The 25,484-nt window shown below is 36.0% G+C and overlaps 1 protein-coding gene, 1 long non-coding RNA gene and 2 pseudogenes across 3 annotated transcripts; all 4 read left to right on the forward strand.

Moving 5' to 3' along the window:
• The first annotated feature begins 30 nt into the window (after positions 1–30).
• Positions 31–4,041, forward strand: LOC126629583 (uncharacterized). Of its 2 annotated transcripts, XR_007625797.1 has the most exons (7): positions 31–355; positions 450–575; positions 674–768; positions 1,028–1,582; positions 1,944–2,019; positions 2,912–3,648; positions 3,746–4,041. It is a non-coding gene; the product is annotated as an uncharacterized LOC126629583 (long non-coding RNA). The 2 variants fall into 2 exon arrangements; XR_007625796.1 differs by having other exon boundaries at positions 39–355; positions 1,028–2,019; positions 2,912–2,989; positions 3,746–4,034.
• Positions 4,042–6,835: 2,794 nt separating this feature from the next.
• LOC126629568 (UDP-glycosyltransferase 76B1-like) lies at positions 6,836–9,531 on the forward strand. The gene is made up of 2 exons (XM_050299649.1): positions 6,836–7,665; positions 7,817–9,531. Exons 1-2 carry the CDS (start codon positions 7,179–7,181, stop codon positions 8,725–8,727), a joined length of 1,398 nt encoding a protein of 465 aa, XP_050155606.1. The 5' UTR covers positions 6,836–7,178; the 3' UTR covers positions 8,728–9,531.
• Positions 9,532–12,077: 2,546 nt separating this feature from the next.
• On the forward strand, positions 12,078–14,262 carry LOC126629575 (UDP-glycosyltransferase 76E4-like; annotated as a pseudogene).
• An 805-nt stretch (positions 14,263–15,067) lies between these two features.
• Positions 15,068–23,835, forward strand: LOC126630256 (UDP-glycosyltransferase 76B1-like; annotated as a pseudogene).
• Positions 23,836–25,484: the final 1,649 nt, after the last annotated feature.

Genomic DNA, 25,484 nt, shown 5'->3' on the forward strand with positions numbered 1-25,484 from the left:
AAAACGTAATAATTCTGAATTCTCAACGACATTAATTTACAACCATTGGATAAGATACTCACACTTTAAGTTCATTTTCAGCCTTTAGATCAATTATTCCACAACTGCTAGAAAGACAGAAACCATGTATCGCACGATCAAAGCAGCAACTGCTGCGGTTGACAGACCCGACATGGAACCGCCATTTATCACACGTTCTTGATCCCCACAGAGCATACAAAAGGGAAAATTGGATGATTTTCTCAAACTCATTTTTGTCTTTCGTACAATACACCCTCCTCCACGCCTTTTATGTATGATTTCTTCATCTGAAACTGGCAATCCTGAAAATAAATGTTAGGATTTACACAAATCGGTTAGTATTATCCCTCTTTATTCAATATCCTTTTTTTTGTCCCATCGTCTGCACACTGTTTTTTCTATCTATTCATTCTGTGGTATTTTTCTAGCTATTCATTTTGTGGCCTTAGGTACCTTCCATCACTCTCTCTCTCTCAAACATTGCACTGAGGAAGAATGCGCACTCATTCTTTTAGACTAAAAACCCAGAAATCCTAACTTTCAAGGACGATCCAGTAAGCATTTTCTCTAATACTCACTCTCATATTTTCTGTGCTTTCCTTGGTTTTTTGCTTTTGTTCAAGTTTTTTTATGGGTTTTAAGTTTATTGTAGTCAATTTCGGGTTTTGTGGAGTCGGAAAATCGAAGATTAAGAAGCAGAGAAGGAGATCAGTGAAGAAAAAAAGAGAGAAAGTAAAAGGAAAAAATGTGAGTTATTTTTTATTATTCTCTTTTTCCAAAAAGCAATTTTTGGATATTTTATCATTATTGTTTGGTTGCTAGGAAATTGGGTTACTGAGTAGCAAATAAATTTGATTGTTTTGTGGTTTTTGAGTAGTTGCAGGAAGTAAATTTAATTATATTGTGTCTACTGGAAGGTTGGAAGAACTGATATGCTTATGTATATGTATACATATGTTCTGATTCCTGTTAAACTTTGTATTATTTTTGTGTTTGTCATTGGCAGGTAGCTTTGAAAACATTAGATAAATTGGATAATTTTCTCGAACAATATTATCCTTATCTTGGCCAGATTTTTGAAATGGGTTTTCGCTAGAGATTTTCACTTTCTGCTTCAATCTAGGTACTCTATGCTTAATTGAATTGTTCATCACGACCTTATTTTCATATATATAGTAATTTGGAGTATTTAACTCGATTGCCATTTGAACTATTCGAAATTATTTATATTTACCAGATTTTTTAAATGGGTTTTGGACCAATTTGTAGAAACCTCTCTGTTTTGTGTAATGTACTACTACGATTAGTAGTTTGTTTTTGGGTGGTGAATTTATAAGATTTGGAATCTTTATGGAAGAACAAGGAAAGAAAATCTGCAAAAAAGACAAGATTAGTCAAATTCTCCCACCGTTTCATTTTAAAGATGTTTACAGCTTTAGGAACCTACTTTTCATCCTGAGTTTTCATCCCACCAGAGATTGGCGGCTTCAGCTTCATTGTAGCTGAGACTGGTGGCCCGTTGGTGTCGGGTACGGTTTATTGATACGTAGGAGTTTTACAGGTAGGTTGGTTTTTGTATACCTCTGTGTCGAAAGAATTATGTGTATGTTGTTTGCTGCATATGAATTGATTTCATTGCATTTCAGGCTTCATAACTTGAATCAACTTGGTGAGTTTTATGCTCTTCGTTCGATTATAGTATATTCTTTTACAATGACTTTAAGTATTTACATAGACAGTTTTGCAATCTGATTTTTTTTTTTTTAAGTTTTTGCTAAAGATGCACGATTCAATGTGGATGTGGCCTTACAATTTTTTTATTAGAATATGATATATTTTAATTGTTCTCTTATTGAGTAAAGTTTTGGACGGTTTGGCAATGTGTAATTGAAGTTCTGTTTGTCATTGTATCGATGTTGCAGTTTGCTTACTTGCCAAAGCTTTTAACATGTTTCGGGAGTGATACACATGGAGAATACCAGTGGTTACACATTCCAGGTTTGAGCATTCGCTTGCTGTCTATTTGCCATACATGACGATAAAGAAAGCCAACAAAATTTTCAAGTCATGTTCGCTGATTAGGATTGGATTAGTCTTGGGTTAAGTAGAATTTGATTGAAGAGGCTAGCATTAAGTATTTGTGGATTAATTTTCCCATCGTTAGATTTTTTTGTATGTAGAGAAAGGTTTCTGGCTCTTATATACCTAACTATTAGCCATTTATTCGTATTATTGCTTTGTTCCAAATAAGTAATGCTTTCAATGCCATTTACAGATAATAAACAATTAAATTACAAGCATCTATTTGCATTTTTGGACATATATTATGCACTGAATTTACTATGTCATTTTGGTTTTGGCTTTTACTTTGCCTTACTAAATTACATTAATTTTAGAGCATATTAAGCAACTTTTACCTATCACAATAGTTACGTAAATAGATGAAGACCTATCCAGAAAAACGCACATTTTGACATAAAACCGTGAACATCATTAAGGTATCTTATCCATGAATATTTATTCTATCTATATCCTCATGAACTTAGTTTATCTTTTCCACTTTCTTCATAACACTACATTAGGGGAGCCTCATGTTCCTTATTATCATTAAAAACATATGTGTGATACATGTAATGATCCTTATTATCAATAAGACTTAGATCTTATCCAACAATTATACATTCAAATTCCAGCCAAAAATTGGAATCCCCAATCTAACCAACTCAACATACAGGTCTACAAAAATAGAACAAATTATAGTTTTAATCAACTCATCTTTAACAGATTTTGGTAAAATAAAGTGTTCAAAGAGAATCCAATATGTAGTGAGCTGTATTTTGTGGTATTGTGAGGATAAGATGATATATATGCCTCCGTTTTTTCTCAACAGGAAACTGAGATTGTATGATGCTGTTGAAGATGCCAACATAAATGCAAAGAAAGAAGAGGGACAAATAAAGAATAGAGGGTAAATACATTAGCTCCCTTCGATTCTGTTAGTTGGTACTTTTCTCCTATTTTTCATTTTTTTTTATGGACGAATACATATTCATCATTCCTATATACAATCAGAATAACTATGTATTTCGTGTATTACCATTCTCTTTGCCTGAAATCTTATTTGGATGGTCCTGCTTATGTACGAAGTTCTTTCTTATATGATGAATGATTTCCTAGCCTATTTTGTGTTTCATTGCACTTTAGCGTTAGGTGTAAGAAAACACACAACTTTTTTTTTCTTTCCACCTCAAGTGACAAATTTGTGAACAACCATTAATTGAAAAAAAAAAAAGGCCATTTTCATGGCCTGACCTCAAATGAATTTGTATTAAATTAAAAGCCAAAATTTGCACACCACTTAAATTGGCACAAATTCAGCATTTGTACTTGGCTCCAAGAACCTACTTTGGCCTAATTTTTTAGAAATACCCCGTGTTTTTACATACGCAAAACATCTTAAAGCAAAACCATTTTTAGGGGCGCGTACCAAACATCTTAACAATAGATAAGATCCCAATATATTTTAACTATCACAATAGTTAGGTAAATAGATGAAGACCTATACACGAAATGTAGTATACAAAGAAGTCTTGCTTCATTCCAGCTAATTATGGTGATTCCTAATGGGTAACAACTTTATTAACGATAACCTTTCAATATGCATTTCTCACTTATGAATTAACTCTTTTTATTTGATTTTTAATTTTCTCACAATTGTTTGTAGATTGGCAATGAAAATTTGAAGCGTCAATCAGGAACAAATGGGTGGAAATTGCAGCATTGATGTCAATTTTCTTTTCAAAATAAACAATGACATATAGACTTTATGGGTATTGTGAATAACGTAAATATTGTGAATAACGAGAGTTTGGGACCTTAATCAATCATTGCCTGTGCGGAACAGCGGCTCTTGAGAAAGTTAGGTGTAAGATTTTATTTGAAAAGCAGTTAGGTACCAATGCCCTTAATTTATTTATATACTGTTGTGTGTACCAACGGCTTCTACATTAAGGTAGGTTTAAGATTTAAGTTTGAGAGTTTGGTACGTCAATTCATTAAACAAGAAAATTATTTTTCAATTATGAAAGTGGATGCCCACATTAGTTTGTTAGTATCTGAATATTTCAAAAAGGCTACAGTAATAGCTTTTCATTATATGAAATTTTCAAAAAGAGCGATCACTCCACTTTTTGATTTTTATCACGGATGTGACTCCACGTAAAAAGCATTTTGTGTGTAATTACAACACACGATTGAAATAAAAGAAGTAAAAACAATAATATCAGTATCCCTCTTTTCTTCTTTCCTGCAATCTTTTGTGTTATAGTTATGAAATTAAATAGTGTGATATCTTGCATCCGCTTCTCTCCCGTCCCTCGCGAAGGCTATCTCACTAACTTTTCTATTTATAACAAAAATTACATACAGAGTTTTACAAAGGATTTTCCCTTTCGGAAAGCTCCTTGAAAAGCTTAAGATTTTATAAACATACCTTAAAAACACTCTCCAAAGACACATAACAGGAGAAGAACTAATTTATCAGTTACATTATTTGTGAAATTGAACTATATATGCAGCAGGTTGGTAGAGAAAAGCACAAGCCTTAGGACGCGTTTACTAATCCGTAATCAGATTGAAGGGAATTGAATTGAGGATGAATCAGATTGAGGAGGAATTGGATTGAAGATGAGTTAGAATCAGATTCTTATTAAAAATGTTTACTAAAACTTTCTGGAATCGGAGTAAGAATGACATTTATCTATATAAACTGTTTACTAGTTCACATGAATCGGAATATAAACTAATATGATTACTAAAATACCCTTGTTATATTAAATTATTTTTATATGCCGATTAAAAGAAAGTCAAATGATATAAAATAAAATTAAAAAGCAAACTAACCAATTACCAAACCCCAGCCTAATTGTTCCTCTCCTTCTCCGCCTTTCTCATCTTTCAACAGTTTGAAATTGAAGGTGGGTTTGTGGCCGATGGGCAGTGGTGGTGGTGGCGATGATGTTGAAGGATTAGTTTACAGGGCTGTGATTTCATGTTGGCTTGGTGTGGAGGCTTGGTTTTTGACATTTTGTTCATAAAATACCTAATAAAATTGCAGCAAGGTTCTTCTTGGTTTTTGGTTTGATCTACATTTGTAATTTAATTGTTGTGGAAGATGATGGTGGCCGAGTTTATGTCCTGGGAAAGGCAATGGATGTGCGACGGTGGTGAGGGAGAAGGAGAGGGATAACACTATGGACGAGAGCTTGGGTTTCTTTGGAATTTCCACTTTTATGCGAGGGCACAATGCGTAAGAAAAATGGATTCCTCGCCCCCTCAATTGTCACATCCCAGCCCGAGGCCTCACCACATCCCGGACTCGACTTCGCCGTTGCACAATATTGTCCGTTTTGGGCCCCGACCATGCCCTCACGGTTTTGTTTCTAGGAACTCACACGAGAACTTCCCAGTGGGTCACCCATCATGGGATTGCTCTCGCACGAACTAGCTTAACTTCGAAGTTCTAATGGAACCCGAAGCCAGTGAACTCTCATAAGGCCTCGCGTTAGGTAGAGATGAGAATATACATATAAGGCTTACATGATCCACTCCCCTGAGAGATGTGGGATGTCACAATCCACCCCCCTTAAGAGCCTGACGTTCTCGTCGGCACACTTCCGGCCAAGGATTGGCTCTGATACCAAATTGTCACATCCCGGCCTGGGCCCCTACCACATCTCGGACTCGACTCTGCCGTAGCACGATATTGTCCACTTTGGGCCTTTACCACGCCCTCACGGTTTTGTTTCTGGGAACTCACACGAGAACTTCCCAATGGGTCACCTATCATGGGATTGCTCTCGTGCGAACTCGTTTAACTTCAGAGTTCCGATAGAACCCGAAGCCAGTGAGCTCCCAAAAGGTCTCGTGCTAGGTAGAAATGAGAATATACATATAAAGCTTACATGATCCACTCCCCTGGGCGATGTGGGATGTCACATCATTCCTCTGGAATCCAAATACCATCCCATAGTTAGGAGTCCAATTGCTCCAAATTTCGGAATTGGATTCCAAAATTTGTGTGGGACCCACTAATTGTTTATTCCCTTAGATTTGGTAAACACCGGAGTATTCCGTAATTAGAATTCAATTCTGTTTCTTGATGCCGATTATCCTTACGTAAACGTGCTCTAAGTGCCTAACACACACACACACTCCCTGTAATGGTAGGAGAGAAAAGGTCAGAGATTGATTTATAAAATAGAAAACTTTATTTTAATCCTTAAAAAAGATGAGTTTTAAATTATAACCTTATATAAGATTAAAATCTAATTTTAATCTATGATACATTTAATCATCTCATTTATTAATTACATTTTGATGTTTTATTTCTTTTCTTTTTTTCCTATTTTAAATGTATTAATTACATTTAATTTTCATTTTCATTTCAGTCATCATAATATATTTTGATGTCTCCATTTAGGTAAACTAATTTTTTATATAATATATTCGAATACAATTTGTATAATCTTTCATTTAGATACATTAATTCATTTGATATATTTCAGTATATCCATCGATACAAATATATAGGTTAATTCAATATAATGCATTTCGGTACGTAAATTTTGGTACACTAATTCAATATAATATATTTTAGTACATACATTTTGGTATTGATATTTAAGTACAGTAATTCAATATAATACATTTTGGTACATACATTTAGGTTCATTATATTATATGTAGGTACAAACATTTAGGTACAGTCATTTATGTACACATATATTTACATATTTATGTGTCACTAATTTCTTTTAATATTTTCTCGTTTATGTTCATTTATAATTGAAAGAACTAATATGTGCATATCAATAAAATTAAAATTTTAATGTGAAGACATTAAATAACAAAAATAGAATATAAATCTTAATAAAAGTACAGAGATTAAATTAAATATGTAATCTAGCATCAAGGTTTTTTTTTTTTTTATTCTAATATTTTGCAAGGACTAATGTTCAAAAACCCCTTCCCCTTATAAAATTAGGCACAGAGATTGTGACATATGCCCTAGCTTCCAATTAGCTAGTATAAATAAAGAACTTTTGTGATTGATTAGTCACAACATTTTCAAGCCAAGCAACCACATAATCCCTCTAATGGAGCAGAGCAAACACCGGAGAGTGATACTCTTCCCCTTGCCTTTTCCTGCATCACATATAAACCCAATGCTGCAACTGGCCAACATTCTACACACCAAAGGCTTCTCCATAACCATTATCCACACCAACTTCAACTCTCATAACTTCAACCCATCAGCCCATCCACACTTCACGTTTATCTCAATCCCTGACGGCTTATCTGAATCCGAGGCGGCCACCAATAACATTCTCCATCTTTTTTCTCTTCTGAATGTCAAATGTGTTGAACAGTTCCGCGAATGCTTGGCTAGCTTGTTATCTGCTGACGCTAACTCAGAGGAGCCTATTGCTTGCTTAATTTCTGATGCTATCTTTCACTTCACACAACCTGTTGCTGAGAGCCTCAAGCTCCCAAGGCTTGCACTAGAGACCATGGGTGCCACTTGCACTGCTGTTTATTATGCATTTCCTCTTCTGCGTGAAAGGGGTTACCTTCCCATACAAGGTACAACCCTACAAGCAATTTCATTCTTAACATTGCATATCACTCAATTCGAAAAATTTATGTGTAGCACGGTCACGTGATATTACTAATTCATGTATACTAATGTTGTCTAATGTGACAACTAATATTTAGTTAATTGTTTTCCAAATAGATTATCGACTAGAAGAGCTGGTAAAGGAGCTTCCACCTCTCAAAGTCAAAGACCTTCCGGTGGTTAAAGGGTGCGATGCCGATAAATATTTTGAGTTCATTGTTTACTTGTTAAGTATAACTCAGGCCTCAGATGGACTGATTTTCAATACTTTTGAAGACTTTGAAGAAACTCCACTGGCCAAAATACGCCACGAATATCTACCCAATACTCCAATTTTCCCAATAGGCCCATTTCACAAGTATTCCCCTTCCTCTTCTTCAAATAGCCTATTGTCACAAGACCAAAGTTGCATTTCATGGCTAAACACTCAAGCACCAAAGTCAGTTGTTTATGTGAGTTTTGGGACAGTTGCCAAAATGGAAGAAGCTCAATTTTTGGAGATAGCTTGGGGACTATGCAATAGCAACCAACCCTTCTTGTGGGTGGTTCGACCTGATTTAGTCCATGGATCAAATTGCCTCGAACATTTACTTGGTGGGTTTGTCGAGACTTTGAACGGGAGGGGACACATTGTGAAATGGGCGCCACAAAATGAAGTGTTGGCCCATCCGGCAGTTGGAGCCTTTTGGACCCACAATGGTTGGAATTCTACATTCGAGAGTGTTTGTGAGGGGGTCCCCATGATTTGTACGCCAAGTTTCGCCGATCAAATGGTTCTTGCAAGATATGCGAGTGAAGTTTGGAAGGTCGGGTTGCAGATTGAAGATGGGATTGAGAGAGGTGTGATTGAAAAAGCAATTAGGAAAGTAATGGTGGAGAAGGAAGGGGAAGAGATGAGAGACAGAGCCTTGAAGCTAATGGAGAAGGCAAATCTTTGCCTCAAGCAAGGTGGCTCCTCAAACCAATCTTTGGATGGGTTGGTTAAACACATTTTATCATTCAAACCATTTGGTGTTCCACAAGAATAACATATATAACCTCCCCTTGCTCCGCTCCCAACCGTAGTTGATTCCGACTGCCGTTTTGAGAGACGGACGGTGTTTTCCCGACGTACATCGTCGTTTTCTTGGTGTGTATTGCCAATTTTCTGGTTTTCTTTCTTTCCATCCTTTTTTTCTCCCTATCTTCCAAATCCTGATATCAAGTTTGGCTCCCCTTCGCTGCAAACCCATCCCCCCCCCCCCCCTCTCATGCTTCCCCATATTCATCTCCTCACCCAGCCATAAATTAGACCTGGAAGTGCTTCACCTACTTGACTCTCTAGATCCACACCTCATAGCCCCTTGCCGTACCTGTTTACCGGAAAATTTGGGCGAGGTGTGGTACGATTCGCATCATAACGAGGGTGTTTTACACACCCCCTTTTGCCCTGCCCCTGTTCGTTTGCTTGTCTGGTTTCATGGATCTCTGTGCAGGTGTGGCTATGAAAGGTTGGGATCTCCGTGGTTCAATTTGTTTCGGCATTTCAAGATCTGATTTACGGTTTGGGTGTGTTTTTGGGTATGGGTTCGCGTGGTGCTACACGGCTTTTGCAGGACTCAACTTGGCGTTGTCTCCGCGGCTGCAGTTCCTGTCGGTGCGGCTACAGTCGCTGGTAGCTGTTTGTTGTTGGAGATTAGGGTCCTTTTTTTGTCTGTTGTTGAGTCTTTGCTTGTGTGAGCCTCTTGATATTTTGAGACTTTGAGTTACTGCTCTGCTTTGGCTTGGACATTTTTTTTGTGTGTGTAATTTTCTCTCTTTTTAATGAAATATTAGCATATGAGAGTTGAATATCAGAGTGCGCAACGAATAAAACTACAAAATAATAGAAATATTATTAAACAAACGAGAATGCCAGAATGACTACAAAACCCTAAAATGCTACATTGTGACTAACTTATTTCTGAATAACAAGCATGCTATTTATAATAAACTAATCCTAATCCTAAAAGGTAAGAAACCGAAACCCTAATACTAACGGGTTAAGCCCAGAAAACCAAACATTCAAATAAACCAAAATACAAATATTTTCCAACACCCCCTGTCAAACTCATAGCGGTACACAACATGAGTTTGCTAACAAGCAGATGTGGATGTAAGCCTCCAAATTCCAATGTCGATGCCGATGTCGATAACGATACCAATACCAACTTCCAAACAAACAATAAAAAAATCCAATCAAACAGACCATATATTTCTTTTTGCCCGTGTGGGCCTTCAAACAAAGAACCAACATTTTTTGTCTTTATTCTTTTCTACCTTTTTTTTCTCCTTTTATTTTTTTAATTTTTTTAATTTTTTAAATCCCCCTCTTTTTTCTTATTCCTTTTTCTTTCTCCTTCTTCCTCTTTTTTTCTTCTGTTTCCTTTTTTTTTTTTCTCCCTTTCCTTCTTTCCTCCTGCTGGGCCTTTTTTCAATTCATGCAGCAGCCAAGTCGAGCAAAAGGAAAGGGATTGCAGCAAACAAAACAACTCCAGTGCAAAGTCAAAATGCAGGACTTTATACCGGTTGCGACAGATTCGAATCGTAGAAGTCGATGTGGGTACGACCCGAGTCAAAGTGCAGATCAAGCTATGAGATGTAGGTTCGTGAAGGGTGCAGATGCTCCAGATGCGGTTTAGACTACCAACAATTAATATCGAAATCTAAAAAGAAATAAACTGATACGAGCAAACAGAAGTAGATTAAATCCCGAAGGATCAAACTTACTATGATACCAAGTTGAATATCAGAGTGCGCAACGAACAAGACTACAAAATAATAGAAATATTATTAAACAAACGAGAATGCCGGAATGACTACAAAACCCTAAGAGACTACATTGTGACTAACTTATTTCTCAACTGAATAACAAGCATGTTATTTATAATAAACTAACCATAATCCTAAAAGGTAAGAAACCGAAACCCTAATGCTAACGGGCTAAGCCCATAAAACCAAACATTCAAATAAACCAAAATACAAATATTTTCCAACAATGGGCACACACAAAGTGTGTGAGAATTTTTTTTATTTTTTGTTTTTGAAATAGAAAGAGAGGAAGAGAGTGATAGAGAATGTGGAGGTGTGAATTTTTTTATTTTTATTAGAGATATATTAGGATCACATGTAAGTGATGTTTTGAAGAAAAAAAAACAGTAAAATTGTTGCCTCATATTTCTTATTCATATTTTTTTTTAATTAGATGGTTAAATTGATAATTTTATAGAATTTTAGTTGACAATAAGTGTTTTATTAATTAATATAGATTTGTTTTTTGGCCAAAAAAAGAATAACATATGTTGGGGAAATCCAAGTAGACAGAGCCCAGCTCAATAAGCAAAAAAAAGTGTGCACTCTAACAAACTATGAATATATATGGGATACTTTGGATGCGGTCCCTAGCTATCAATATTCTTTGATTGAAACCTTGTTAGTTTTTAGTTTTTGATTGAGGTCCCTAACATTAATGTAATAATGTAAGTTACTATATTTTTTAAATTAAAAATTAAAAATTGAAAATTGTAATTGTTTATATTAATGAGATTTTAAACAAAACCCATAATTTATGGGATTAAAAATAATAAAATATAAATTATACTCTCTATTATATTGTGTGTGTGTATACATATATGTATGGGTACATTAACCAAAATTAACAAAAAAAGTTATTGTACCAAAATATGGATACATTCTCAAAATCAATGAAAACGAATGTACCCATATAAGTTTAAACATGGATTAAAAAATTTGAATGGATTTTATATTAAAAAAGGGTACATTTTACGTATAACAAATTGATATATATGAGAATGGGTACATTGATGATTAAAAAAATTGAAAAATTATATGAATGGGTACATTTAAGATTAAAAAATTGAGAATCTTTATATATATATATATATATAACTAATAGGTACAAACTTAATTTAATTTAATTTTTTATTATTTTGAAAATGTTTGAATTGAAAATTAATTAGAAGTTTAATAGAGGTGTGAGTATTAAACCCTAAATTAATTACTAATTTTTATATTAAAAAATTATATAATAAACATGTAAATTCATTATCACATTAATGTTAGGGACTTGAATCAAAATTTGAGAACTAATAAGGTCTTAGTCAATGAACAGTAAGAACTAGGGACCGGATACTAATTTTTCCATTTATTTTTTATTTTTGAAAAGCAATAGTTGTAATAAATTAAATTGTTATTTGTTAAAATGTGAAGAAAATTGGTAGGGATCCAACGAACATCACAATGCATTATCAGAATTACATTATGCAAATAGGATCAAGATTTCGTCCACCGTCTTATCTGCGAGTCTAAAAGTCGTGAGCCCGTGATTATGAAAAGAAAAAAAATCAACATCAGTGATCCATTCAGTCTGAAAAAGTTTTATGAGTTGCGTGAGTAAATTTGAGACGGCTGCTCTAGTTTATATAAAAATTTGTCCTAGGTTCGTTTTTTAAAGGATAATACCAACATTCATATGCTATGAAAGGGCATATAAACCCTATGCTGGAACTGGCCAACATTCTCCATTCCAAGGGCTTCTCCGTAGCCATCATCCACACCAACTTCAACTCCCTCAATCCTTCAACCCGAAACCCACACTTCAGCTACCATTCAATCCCTGTTGACTTGACAGAAACCGAGGCCTCCATCAAGGATCTCACCGTTGTTCTTTCTATTCTAAATGCTAAATGTGTTGAGCCTTTCAGAGAATGTTTGGCCGGGTTGTTATCCGATGGCGTTCATTCGGGGAACCCCATTGCATCCTTGATCTCCGACCCTTTCTTTGACTTCACTCGATCGGTTGCGGAGAGCTTTGAACTGCCGACGATCATGTTAAAGACTGGGGGTGCCGCTTCCTTGGCTGTTTATGCTGCATTTCCACTACTCAAGGAAAAGGGTTACCTACCAATATCAGGTAAAATCTCAAGCCAACAAAACCTGTTATTACATGTGTTTTAATTTCATCATTGCACATCTAAATAATATGAGTAGAATGAGGACACTATACCGAGACTAATGTCTCGTTTAGAATTCTTTCTATAAGTAATATTGTTGTTTTTTATTCGTAAGAGATTATAAAATGCTTTTGTTATAAACATGTCAAAAATTTTATTAAAAACTCAAGTGCTTCTTGGCAAAAACTTCGAAGTGATTCTTCTTCTTCTTTAGAAATAACTACAGATCCAAAAATGTTTTGGTAACTACAAAACACTTTTTAACTTGACGGATAGGGGGACTAAATATTTATTCAAAATCTTTTCCATCTAACGTGTATTATACAACGGAATGCATAGGCTCACAGCCTCACAAGCTAAGCAAGACGGTCGTTCTTAGAAATTCAAATGGAGCAGAGCAAAGCCCGGAGAGTGATACTCTCCCACTGCCAGTCCAAGGGCACATAAACCCTATGCTAGAACTGGCCAACATTCTACACACCAAAGGCTTCTCTATAACCATTATCCACACCCGCTTCAACTCTCTCAACCCTTCAACCCTAAACCTACACTTCACCAACCATACAATCCCTGTCGACCTGTCCAAAACCGAGGCCTCCACAAAGAATTTCCCACTTCTTCGTTCTACCCTAAATGCTAAATGTGTCGAACCTTTCAGAGAATGCTTGGCCGTGTTGTTATCCGATGATGTTACTTCGGAGGAGCCTGTCGCTTGCTTGATCTCCGACACTTTCTTTGATTTCACTCGATCAGTTGCCGATATCTTTAAGCTTCCGAGGATCATGTTTAAGGACCGGGGGTGCACTTCCTTCGCTGTTTATGCGGCATTTCCACCGCTCAAGGAAAAGGGTTACGTACCAATACCAGGTACAATCTCAAGCCAACAAAACCCTATTATCAAATGTGTTTTTATCTGATCATTGTTACTAATCCACGTAATATGAGTACACTGAAAACACCATACTGACATTTTCTTTGTGTAAGTAGCATTTCTGTTCGTAAAAGAAAATGCAATTTGTACTTTTATTATAAACATGTCACAAAATTTTATTAAAGAGAAATTAGGTTTTCATCCTTCATTTTGTTACTCAATTGATTAAAATCCTATACCTTTTCAAATTTTTATCAAGGTCCTTGGGTATTAATAACATCATTAATTATTTCAATAATAAAATATTTTTTTATTTATAGATATATTCATTTAATGTTAAAAATGTTACAATTAGTATATTTATATTTATGACTAAATTTTTTATCATATATTTTTAGTTTTGGTTTGTACCCATTTTTAATTTGTAATTCTTTTTTAACTTGTACCAATTTTCTTTTCAATTTTAATTTGTACCCATATATTAATTTCTTTTTGTGCCCATATTTTTTAAAGTTTATTTGTATTTGTACCCATATTTTTTTTATTTGTACTTTTTATTTTGCTAAATGTACCCATGCTAATTATATGTACCCATTCATGTAAAACTTTTTAATCTTAAAATGTACTCATTTTTAAATATACCAATTTGTTATATGTAAAATGTACCTTTTTTTTATATATAAAATCTATTCAGTTTTTTTCTAATCCATTTTTAAACTTATATGGGTACATTCTTTTTTCTTTGATTTTAAAATGTATTCATGTCAAGTTTAATCGAAGAAATTTACTAATGTTATTAAGCCTAATATCTTCTCTTTTTTTTTTGTGATTTTGAAGAATGTACCCATGTTTTGATACAATAATTTTTTTGGTTAATTTTGATGAATGTACCCATGTTTATACACACACACACACAATAGTATGTTTATATTTTAAATTTTTTAATCCCACAAATTATGGTTTTTTTATATTTAAAATCTCATTTATATAAACAACTAAAATTTCTAATTTTTAATTCAAAAAATATAGTAACGTACATAGAAATAAATTATCACATTCATTTCAGGGACCTCGATCAAAAATTAAAAACCAATAAGGTTTTAATCAAAGAATATTCATAACTAAAGACCGCATCCAAAATCTCCCTTTAAAAACCCAAGTGCTTTTTGGAACAAAAACTTCATAGTGATTCTTCTTCTTCTTTAGAAATCACTCTATAGATCCAATCATATTTTTGTTTACCAGAAAACACTTTTAACTATTTTAAAACGTCCTCAAATTGGTACATAAACAACTTATGCCAATTTGGATTAAGCTAAATAGCCAGGTTAGCATGTTTATCCCTTGCTCTCCCTCCTAATATATTAGCATTAGTTTTAGAATATCCATTATCTTGTTAAAAGGAAAACTATGTATGTATTTACTAGAAAACTTATATTTGACAATAACAAGATTCTCGACTAGAAGAGCCAGTGATGGAGCTTCCACTTATCTAAGTTAAAGACCTACCCATGATAGCCAATTGCGACCTTGAGGATTTCAATCAACTGATAACCAACATAGCAAATGAAACCAAGGCTTCTTATGGACTCATTTTCAATACTTTTGAAGATCTTGAAGGACATGCACTTGCCACAATTCGCCAAGAATACTTACCCAATATTCCAATTTTCTCACTGGGTCCATCCCACAAGTGTTGCCCTATAACCTCTTCTTCTTCAAGTAGTTTATTAGCACAAGACCAAAGTTGCATTTCATGGCTAAACACTCAAGCGCCAAAATCCGTTGCCTATGTTAGCTTTGGGAGCGTTGCCAAGATAGATCAAGCTCAATTTTTGGAGATTGCTTGGGGTTTGGCCAATAGTGGCCAACCCTTTTTGTGGGTGGTTCGACCCTGATTAGTTCAAGAGTCGAACTGGATTGCAACGTTACCTGATGGGTTTCTAGAAGCATTGAACAAAAGGGTAAATGTTGTGAAATGGGCTCCACAAAGAGAAGTATTGGCCCACCCAGCAGTTGGAGCCTTTTGGAGTCACTGTGATTGGAATTCTACGTTAGAGAGTATTTGTGAAGGAGTGCCTATGATTTGTATGCCATGTTTCAGTGATCAAATGGTTAATGCAAGATACATGAGCGATGTTTGGAGGGTAGGGTTGCAGTTGGAGCATGGGATTGAGAGAGGTGAGGTTGAAAGAACAATTAGAAGACTAATGGTGGAGGAAGAAGGGGAAGAGATCCAAGACAGAGCCTTAAAGTTGATGGAGGAGGCAAATCTTTGCCTCAAAGAAGATGGCTCTTCATACCAATCTTTAGTTGGCTTGGTTCAACAAGTTTTTTTACATTTTTTTAATAAAGTTGATTGATTGAACGTGAAAAGAGACGTATGGCAGCCAATTGTGTTAAAGATATCATAAATTTAAAATTGCTCCAAACTTGTAATATCTTTACACTTGAGGTCCTAAATTTAATTATAATACTTATAATATTGCTTGTATCATACAAAAACATATTTTCATGATGTATAGGTAAAATATCTGCCAAATATTGCTAATTGTATTATCCATCTTTACAGACATGAAAATATTTCTCTTGTCCATATAGGCAACGTCATATTCAAATTTGTCATTTTCATGTTGGAAAAACTTGTTTTAGACATTATAACTTATCAAGTCAATTGATAAGATAAAATGACATCACATCGTCAGTTCATTTCTACGTAAGTTTGCTACAAGCACATCGACATGCATGTAATCGACGTACCGATGATATAGATAATATGGATTCCCAACTTTTCAATATTTTCTTCATTGCATGAGTTCAAAGGCATGCTCCTGATTTGGATCCAGAAACGCACTAAGTCCATCTGCATTTCCAGATCAATCTTGGATTTAATTTGGTGGATTTCCTTTGGGGAAAAGGTGCAAAAAGGGTTTGCAGATATCTGAAAAAACTAAATATTGTAATCAGACCAGGGGATGAGAGTTAAAATAAAATCTTGAGTGGAACTTGATGGATGGGGGGACTAAATGTTTCTTCAAAAGCTTTCCATCTAACATGTAGTGTATATACGAAATTCATAAGCTCACAAACTAAGTAACAGTCGTTCTTAGAATTTCAAATGGAGCAAAGCAAGGGCCGGAGAGTGATACTCTTCTCACTGCCATTCCAAGGGTACATAAGCCCTATGCTAGAACTGGCCAACATTCTAAACACCAAAGGCTTCTCCATAACCATTATATATCCACACCCGATTCAACTCTCTCAACCTTCAACCCTAAACCCACACTTCGCCTACCGTTCAATCCTTGTCGACTTATCCGAATCCAAGGCCTCCACAAAGAATCCCACTTCTTCGTTCTACCCGAAATGCTAAATGTGTCGAGCCTTTCAAAGAATGTGTTTGGGTTAATATTTGAACTTTGGGGCGAAGGAACAGAAGCCTAACAAGAACCAAGAAGGCATGACTTTGCCCGAAGGCCCAACATCAAACCCATTCGCCCAGCCCAAGGCAAAATGATGATTCCACATTTAATGCAAAGACTAGTGGCTTGAAAGAAGTGACACTTGATGGAAATCAACCTACTCTCAACTCAAAAGCACTTTCTGGATGGCAGAGTACGTAAATTACTGATGAGTCACTACCCCTAAGTTGTTTTCGGGCAGGAACCAAGCTACAAGCAGTTAGGCTAATTCGCCTATAAAAGGAGGAAGAGGGCCCAGAGACAAGGACACTCAACCAATCAAACAAACAAATACACAAACTCTGCTCAAGCCAGATTTGCATACGAAGCTGTAGTCAGCCCCCAACCTCAATCATTTTCAGGATCAGCCCTCACAAAAGCCATCTTTTGTCTAGTTTAATAGCTCTGCTGCTCACCAAGTAGTATTGATTTCTCTTGTAACTTTATTTATCATCCATTCTCCTTTGAAACCCTCAAACCCCTGTAGTGGCAAAGAAAAGAAACGGTGAAAGGTCCAGCCTTACCCGACAAGGTTCAATCTTGCCTAATTCCCTTTATTTTGTCTTTTACTTAATAGATCTAGTGTTGTAATGAATTCCATAGTATGTATTCAAATCATTTTAGGTCTTTTAATGATCCAAAGTTCAGCTTACTCTCGGATCTGGTTTTAATTAAAGGGTTTCACTATCTTAAGAGTGGATCCACTTAATGCCGTGATTAGACCTGAACCTTTGCCCCTTTACCATACAAGATATACAAAAGTCCTTGATCTCAAGGCATAGAAAAGAACCTAATGTGGACTTAACCCATCAACGACAATCCTTAGATAATGAGAAGTTAGAGTAACTTGGGGCACAAGTAATTGACTTAAATCCACTTATTTCACATCTGCCATATTGAGATGGCAGTGGCACGTCTCAGCACTTAAGTTAGTTTTGACTGTGAGCCTCACGACCTATATCTAAGGCCCGACAAAGACACCTTTCAGAATTAACCCTGTCCTTTTCTTGCAGCCTGACGAACAAAGCAAGAACCCGACAGTCAACCAAAGTGCCAACTCCACGGAGAGCTGTGTGCTCGAGCCAGGAATGATCACAGACGATATTCCTGCCCGAACAGAATGCTTGGCCGGATTTTTATCTAAGATATTAATTAGGAGGAGCCGGTCTCTTGCTTGATCTCCGACACTATCTTTGACTTCACTCGATCGGTTGCGGATATTTAAGCTTCTGAGGATCACATTAAGGACCGGGGGTGCCGCTTCCTTCACGGTGCCCCATTTCCACTTCTCAAGTAAAAGGGTTACATCCAATACAAGGTATAGTCTCAAAGCAACAAAACCCTATCATCAAATGTTTCCCTTTTATCTAATCCATAATTGTACAATCTTATAATTTCACAAGTCATAACGTAAGTGAACAATGCTGCTTATAAAATCTTATGGAAGAGCCGAAGAAGTAATATAAACAAGTCGAAATTTCAATTAAAATTAAATGCTTTTTGAAATAACACTTTGAAGCGCTTCTTCTTATTCTTCTTAAAAAGTCGCTTCTAGACCCAAAAAACGCTTTTGATTATCATAAAACACTTTTTGGCTCTAGAAAACCTTAATAACTTCTACAATATAGGTTATGCCAGTTGGATAAGAAAGTGTTTTTGCACCATGCTCAAATTTGAATCCCCACATTTAAAAATTGGAAGTTCGGGTATTTAACCTGGAGTATCCGGGAAAAAGCAGAATATTTGATAGAAGAATAGGAGATCCTTTTGAACAACTTGTTATAATAGGAAAGCCTTATATCTTGAAATTAATTCATCAAGTTGATGATAAAATACATGGACGTTCCAGTGGACACCATGCACTTGCTACACAACAACCCCTTATTAGAGGAAGGGTCAAGTAAAGGGGACAACGGATAGGAGAAATGGAAGTTCGGGCTCTAGAGGGATTTGGTGTAAGTATGTATCGTCTTTTTTTTTCTTAACAAAAGAAAAAGGAGAAAACCACTTGCTAGAAGACTTACATTTTGCTTTTTGAGTATGTGTCGTCTTTTTTTTTTTTTTTGCCTGGCCGTTGGATTCTACATTGGAGGGAGCATTAGTGAGAGCGAAATATAAGAGCAAGTCCACCAGAGGGCTTTTTGCCCAGCACCCAGCCGAAAAAATAGGCCAACCCCCAGTGAATCCCCTCCAGCTGACCCAATTGACTGGCACCCAGCTCATGCCAGTCTCTAGCCCAGTCCAAAATTGACTGAGGTGTGGCCCGGTCCATCTGACGCCAGCGTGGCGTCAGACGGCATTTTAAATTTTTTTTGCACCAGGCGCATGCAGTTGACGCGCGAGTGGCTGATAGGTTGGGCCCGCGGTGCAGGCGCACTGACTTCTCACCAGGGAGGCGACGTGGCACGCTATGTGTCGTTGGATTTCCAACGGCTAGTTTTTCTAGACCGTTGGATTTCCAATGGTAAAAAAAATTTAAATTTTACTTTTAAACTAGACCGTCCGATCACAAATCAACGGTCCACGTTAATTCCCCCAAAAATAAATAAAAAATTAAAAAAAAGGCCCAACGGTAAGATTTATTACCGTTGGCCACGTGGCAGCTCCTTGGCTCTTGGATTTGAAAAATTTTCAAATCCAACGGTCGAGATTAATTAACTACATTAAAATTATTAAAAAATACAGAAAAAATTAAAAAAAAAACAGAAAATTTTTCAAAAAGTTATATTTTTTTTTCTTTAAATACCTAACCCTCATCTTCCACCTTTACACCACATTTCAATATTTTTTACACTTTCTATACTATCTACATTTCAATATTTTCTATACTATCTACATTTCAATACCTAACCCTCATCTTCCACCTTTACACCACATGGCAACCAAGATCCTAGCACCACATATCCTAACTCGAGAGACTTTGTATAATTTTTATGTAATTTCTTATTTTTTTAGAATTTTATTTAATTTCTTATGTAATTTTTATGTTTTTTCTTTTTTTAGGTTTGAACTTTGTTTAATTTCTTATGTAATTTTTATGTTATTTCTTATTTATTTTTAAAACTTTATTTATTTTTATTTAATTTATTATGCAATTTTAATGTAATTATTTATTTATTTTTGTACTTTATTTAAACACATGAAATAAGATTACATAAACTCACCAATTAAACTTAAAAACAAAACACACGACATAGAATTACATAAACTTAAAAAAAAATACAATTTATTCTTCAACCACAAGCCTCATTTTAATTATCTTCGTCTTCATACAATCCCAACTGGTGCTCAATCAAGTCATTTTGGCGGGTTATGTGCCAGTATGGCTCTTGCACATCAGTGTACCGCTGAACGATCAATTCATTGTAACGTCCATCGCGTTCCAACGGCTCGTGTTACACTGGATCTTCGGTCCGGTCAGGAGCACAGTAGATACGTGTTCTTGAGTTGTTCATCGGATCCGGCTCATATTCATCGACGGCATCATAATCATACTCATCTTCAACAATCATGTTGTGGAGAATAATACACGTCATCATGATGGATCGAAGAGCCTCGACATCAAACATTCTAGCTGCAACCTTGATAATTGCCCAACACGTCATCGTGATTGGTTGAAAATTTTATCGAAATCTGGGCTAAATTATTGTAAACCGGAAGTGACACGTGGCGTGTTGGGATTGGTCGAAAATATTATCGGAAATCTATCCACAAAATAGTACGTTCGGATAATGACACGTGGTATGACATGATTGGTTGAAAATCTTATCGAAATCTTGGCTAAATTATTGTAAAACAGAAGTGACACGTGACGTGTCGGGATTGGTTGAAAATCTTAGTAGAAATCTATTCACAAAATAGTACGTTCAGATAATGACACGTGGCGTGACAAGATTCGTTAAAAATCATATCCGAAATTAAAACTATTTTATTTTTTTATTCTTTTAGAAAAAAATTAAAAATATTTTAAATGGGCTGAGTGCCAGCGCATTTTATAGGGGTAGAGATCGTTTGTGCTAGCGCATTTTTTCACTAGGTGCCAGCGCATTTTTTTAGGGGTGGAGATGCATTGGCCTATTATTGTTCATTGGAGTCTGTTATTGTTCACTAGAGTGGATAAATAGGCTGAGTACTGGCACAAAGTCCTTAAGAGTGGAATTGCTCTAAAAGTGATGTTTGGAAGGTTGGAGGTTGGGGGTACAGTTGGAGCAGGGGATTGGGGATTGAAAGATGTGAGGTTGAAGGGACGGTTAGAAAAGTAATGGTGGAGAAAGAAGGAGAAAAGATGAAAGATAAAGCCTGAAGTTGATGGAGAAGACAAACCTTAATTGAAAGATCAATGAAACTACTGAGAAACTACACATATATAATCATAAGTAGTAATCGTAATTGTAATGAATGTGGAAAGAGACATATAGCAGTCGCTTAGCATTTGCACTTGAAGAGAAAGAAAACTAAAAATTAAAAAAATTGCTGCAAAATTGCAAATCAATTGATTAAGAGCATATGCTCTTGTACTCGAATTCTTATGTTCCATTTCCCCTTAATCAAAATTTTGCTTGTATAAGAAACAAAAAACGTAATACGCAAACAAACCAAAACTGATGCAAAGCTCACCCTCCTTCCATTGAAGGGAAACAAACAATCCTGTGATAGTACGACGTCATTTTAAGAGGAAATAAAACCATTCCATAAGATGGACGACAAACACGAAACTCCATGTATTCTATTTTGGCCTTGTTCCAGACGGTGACATCTGGATGTGAGATATGATTCTCGCTTGATGAGGTAGCCCTGTCTAACGGAGGTGGATTGTCTGCTCTCCCATTTTTGTACTCTTCCTATCTATTTCTATTTGTGTGATCACGGTTAAGCCACATCAATATTTTATATTCCTATTATTTTTTGTTTTATTATTTCTATAAAAAATTAATATAAAATGTTGACGTAACTTAACCGTGACCATACATCACAAGAGGGGATGGGTAGAGTATGGAAATGGGAGGGCAGACAATTCACCTTCCTATCTAACCAACATGTGGGTTCAGAAGAAAACGACTTCCCTCGACCCATCAATCATAGAAGGTTGCGTGAGTAAATTCGCAGCTCAACTTACTTATACGTCAATACAAAGCTATTCTCTTATTAATGTAGAACTCATTTTCAATAGGGAGTTTTAACGAAAAGTCCGCGATACTGTTCACTTTAACGAAAAACCATATTTTTATACTAAAAAGTCAATCCTTATACTATTCACTTTACCCATTATTTTGTCCTTATCGTTAAAACTCAAAGTTTTCAAACTATTTTAATCAGTTTTCCATTTTCAATATGTTCACTACGTATGAAATGCCCTTTTCAATTTATTTATAAGGCCATGCAAAGTCTTTTCTCTTAATTTACTTATAAGCTCATGCAAGGTCCATTTTCTCATCAATATGGAACTCATTCTCAACACGCCCTCACACACATGTGAATGAGTTTGTTGAGAATAAGTATCACATTGATGAGATAATGGATCTTGCATAAACTAAATCTATTTAGTTGATTTGATTTATATTTTTAATTTTGATCAATTTAGTCTTTGTGTTTCACTCAGTTAATCAATTTAGGATAAATTACACTGTACCACCTCAGGTTTGGGATCTATTACAATCACATACAACATCTTCAAAACATTTCACTTGCATACCTCACCTACTATTTTATTTCAATATAGTACCTCCATTAAATTTTTCATCCATTGATCCGTTAAGAGCTAACGTGGCTGCCAAATTTATGTCACGTGACAAAAAAAAATAATTTTTTATTCATTTAAAAATAATTAATTAAAAAAAAACCATAACCCATCTTCTTCCCCCAGACCCCCCTCCCTGCAACCTAAACCCCTATCCCACCCCACCCTCACCTCCCCCGCAACCCCCCCCCAACCCTACCCCACCCCCACCTCCCTCACAACCCCCCCAACCTTGCCTCACCCAAAACCCCCAAATCAAAAGGGGAAATTGAATTCCCGAGACGAAATGAGGGAGTTGGGGTTTTGGGAAGGGCAAAGCAAAGGGACTGAGAGAGAGAGAGAGAGAGAGAGAGAAAAAAAAAAAGATAAGTGGATTGAGAAGGAGAAAGCAGCTACAAGACCCAACCCGCCTTCTTCTCCTTGTCTCCGTGGGGGGGGGGGTTGCGGGGGAGGTAAGGATGGGGTGGGGTGGGGGTGGGATAAGGGGTTTAGGTTGCAAGGAAAGAGGGGGTGTCAGGGAAGAAAATGGGTTAGGGTTTTTTTTTATTATTTATTTTTTTAACTTTTCATTAATTAATTAATTTTAAATGAATAAAAAATTATTTTTTTACCACGTGGCACAAATTTGGCTGCCACATGACACAACTGTGACATTGAATTGGAGGGGTCACATTGTCAAATGGGCACCTCAGAAGGAGGTGCTCGCCCATCCAGCAATTGGAGCGTTTTGGACTCATAACGGCTGGAACTCGACACTAGAGAGTGTTTGTGAGGGGGTCCCTATGATTTGTATGCCATGTTTTACTGATCAAATGGTGAATGCAAGATTTGCAAGTGATGGTTGGAAGGTAGGGTTACAGTTAGAGAATGGGATGGAGAGAGGTGAGATTGAAAGAACAATTAGAAAGCTAGGGGTGGAAAAAGAAGGGGAAGAGATCAGAGAAAGAGCCTTGAAGTTAAAGGAGAAAGCTAATCTTTGCTTCAAACAAGGTGGCTCGTCGTACCAATCCTTGGATGGCTTGGTTAAACACATTTGATCGTTAGAATCAGTTGTCTTTCAATCTCAGAGTCATTAATGGAGAGAATTTATCTTGTAACTGGTTCAATGTCATTTTGTATGACATGATGAGAAAAATAAATAAATAAAAATTGATAAAATCAAGAATAACTAGAATCTCTGCAAGGAAACCCTGACTCGGCCTTCGGAGTTGTATGCTAAAAATCAGAGTACACATAACAAACGGATGAACAAACAGATTACAAAACTAGAATATTATGGAAAACGAAAGAATACTCCAAATTCGCCGAAATGGTTACATAACTCGAATGGACAACATTCTGAGTGACTTGTTATTGTATGGGGTTACAAAATATGATATATATATATATATATATATATATATATAATATAACCCTAATAAGCAAGGAAATGAAACCCTAATACTAATGAGTTAGGCCCAAAAAACCAACCATTAAAATAAATCGAATTACTAATATTTTCCAATAAACCCTAATACTCATGGTGGTACACGTCATAAGTTTGCCAATAAACAGATGCGGATGCAAGCTCCGTTAGGCGGACAAGACACAACAAGCTCTGTTAGGCGGACACGACAAGGCAAGACAAGCGAGCAAATAAGTGAACGAACAAACAAGCATGCGAGCAACGAACAACCAAGTAAGCAATTTCCATACTACCAACTCCAATCCTTGCGGGCATCTTCTTCAACCGTCGAAGAAGCGGGTGGATGCAATTCAACAAATGCGGCCTTAGGTGGTGGTTCTTTTAACCCTTTCCGAGCTATCCAAGGACATTGGTTTTTCCAATGCCCTTGTTCTTTGCAGTAGCTACATTGATTATGAGCAATATTTTTACCATGCTACTGGTTTTGAGGTCTAAATGACGTTGCCAAAGCCGATGGGTTCACCAAAGAAAGACTATGCAATTGTACCCGAACTTCTTCGACTTGCAATTCATGAAGCACAGAATCAACGGAGGGAAGTGGAGTCCGGTGTAGGATAGAGCTACAGAGAGTCTCAAACTCACTTCGAAGAGGCATTAGAAATTGAACAAGGCGTTGTTCTTCTCTATGTTTACAATAGAGCTCAACATTGCCAAGTCCGTCAGGTTCTGTCAGTGCAAGCTGGTCCCAAAGACAGGTCATGTCATTATAAAAATCTTAGATACTTTTATCACTTTGCTGGTTGGCATGAATCTCCATCTCTAACTGATAACGCTTAGCAAAATTTGACTTGGTATACAACTTTGCTAAGTGATCCCAAACCTCTTTAGATGTTGAGAACTTGGCAAGTTGCATTCCAATCTTCAAATCAACAGAGATATTAATCCAAGTAATAATCTTTGAATTGTTCATCTCCCAAATAGCAAGCAGGTCAACATGTTTTTCATCTTTGGGGTTATTCGGAGTGGAAACCGTTCCAGATACATAGCCTCACAAACCTTTTCCAATCAAGAAATTCTTCATGACATATGCCAAATACACATAATTATTACCATTCAATCTCACACCAATCGCTTGCAATGAGTTATCCTTAGTTGTCATATTCCGTGAACCAAAAAAAAAAAAAACAAAGACAAGGTGCACAATACCGACAATAGTTTGGTGTAGGTTGTAGACTGATGCAAGCAAATTTGATTATGGGTAGCAGGTTACGGGTTGGGTTCACGGTGGAGTAGCGGAAGTTGGTGGTAGGGTGAAAGTTG

This window comes from Malus sylvestris, chromosome 7 (genome assembly GCF_916048215.2).
Source record: "Malus sylvestris chromosome 7, drMalSylv7.2, whole genome shotgun sequence".
Lineage (NCBI taxonomy): Eukaryota > Viridiplantae > Streptophyta > Magnoliopsida > Rosales > Rosaceae > Malus > Malus sylvestris.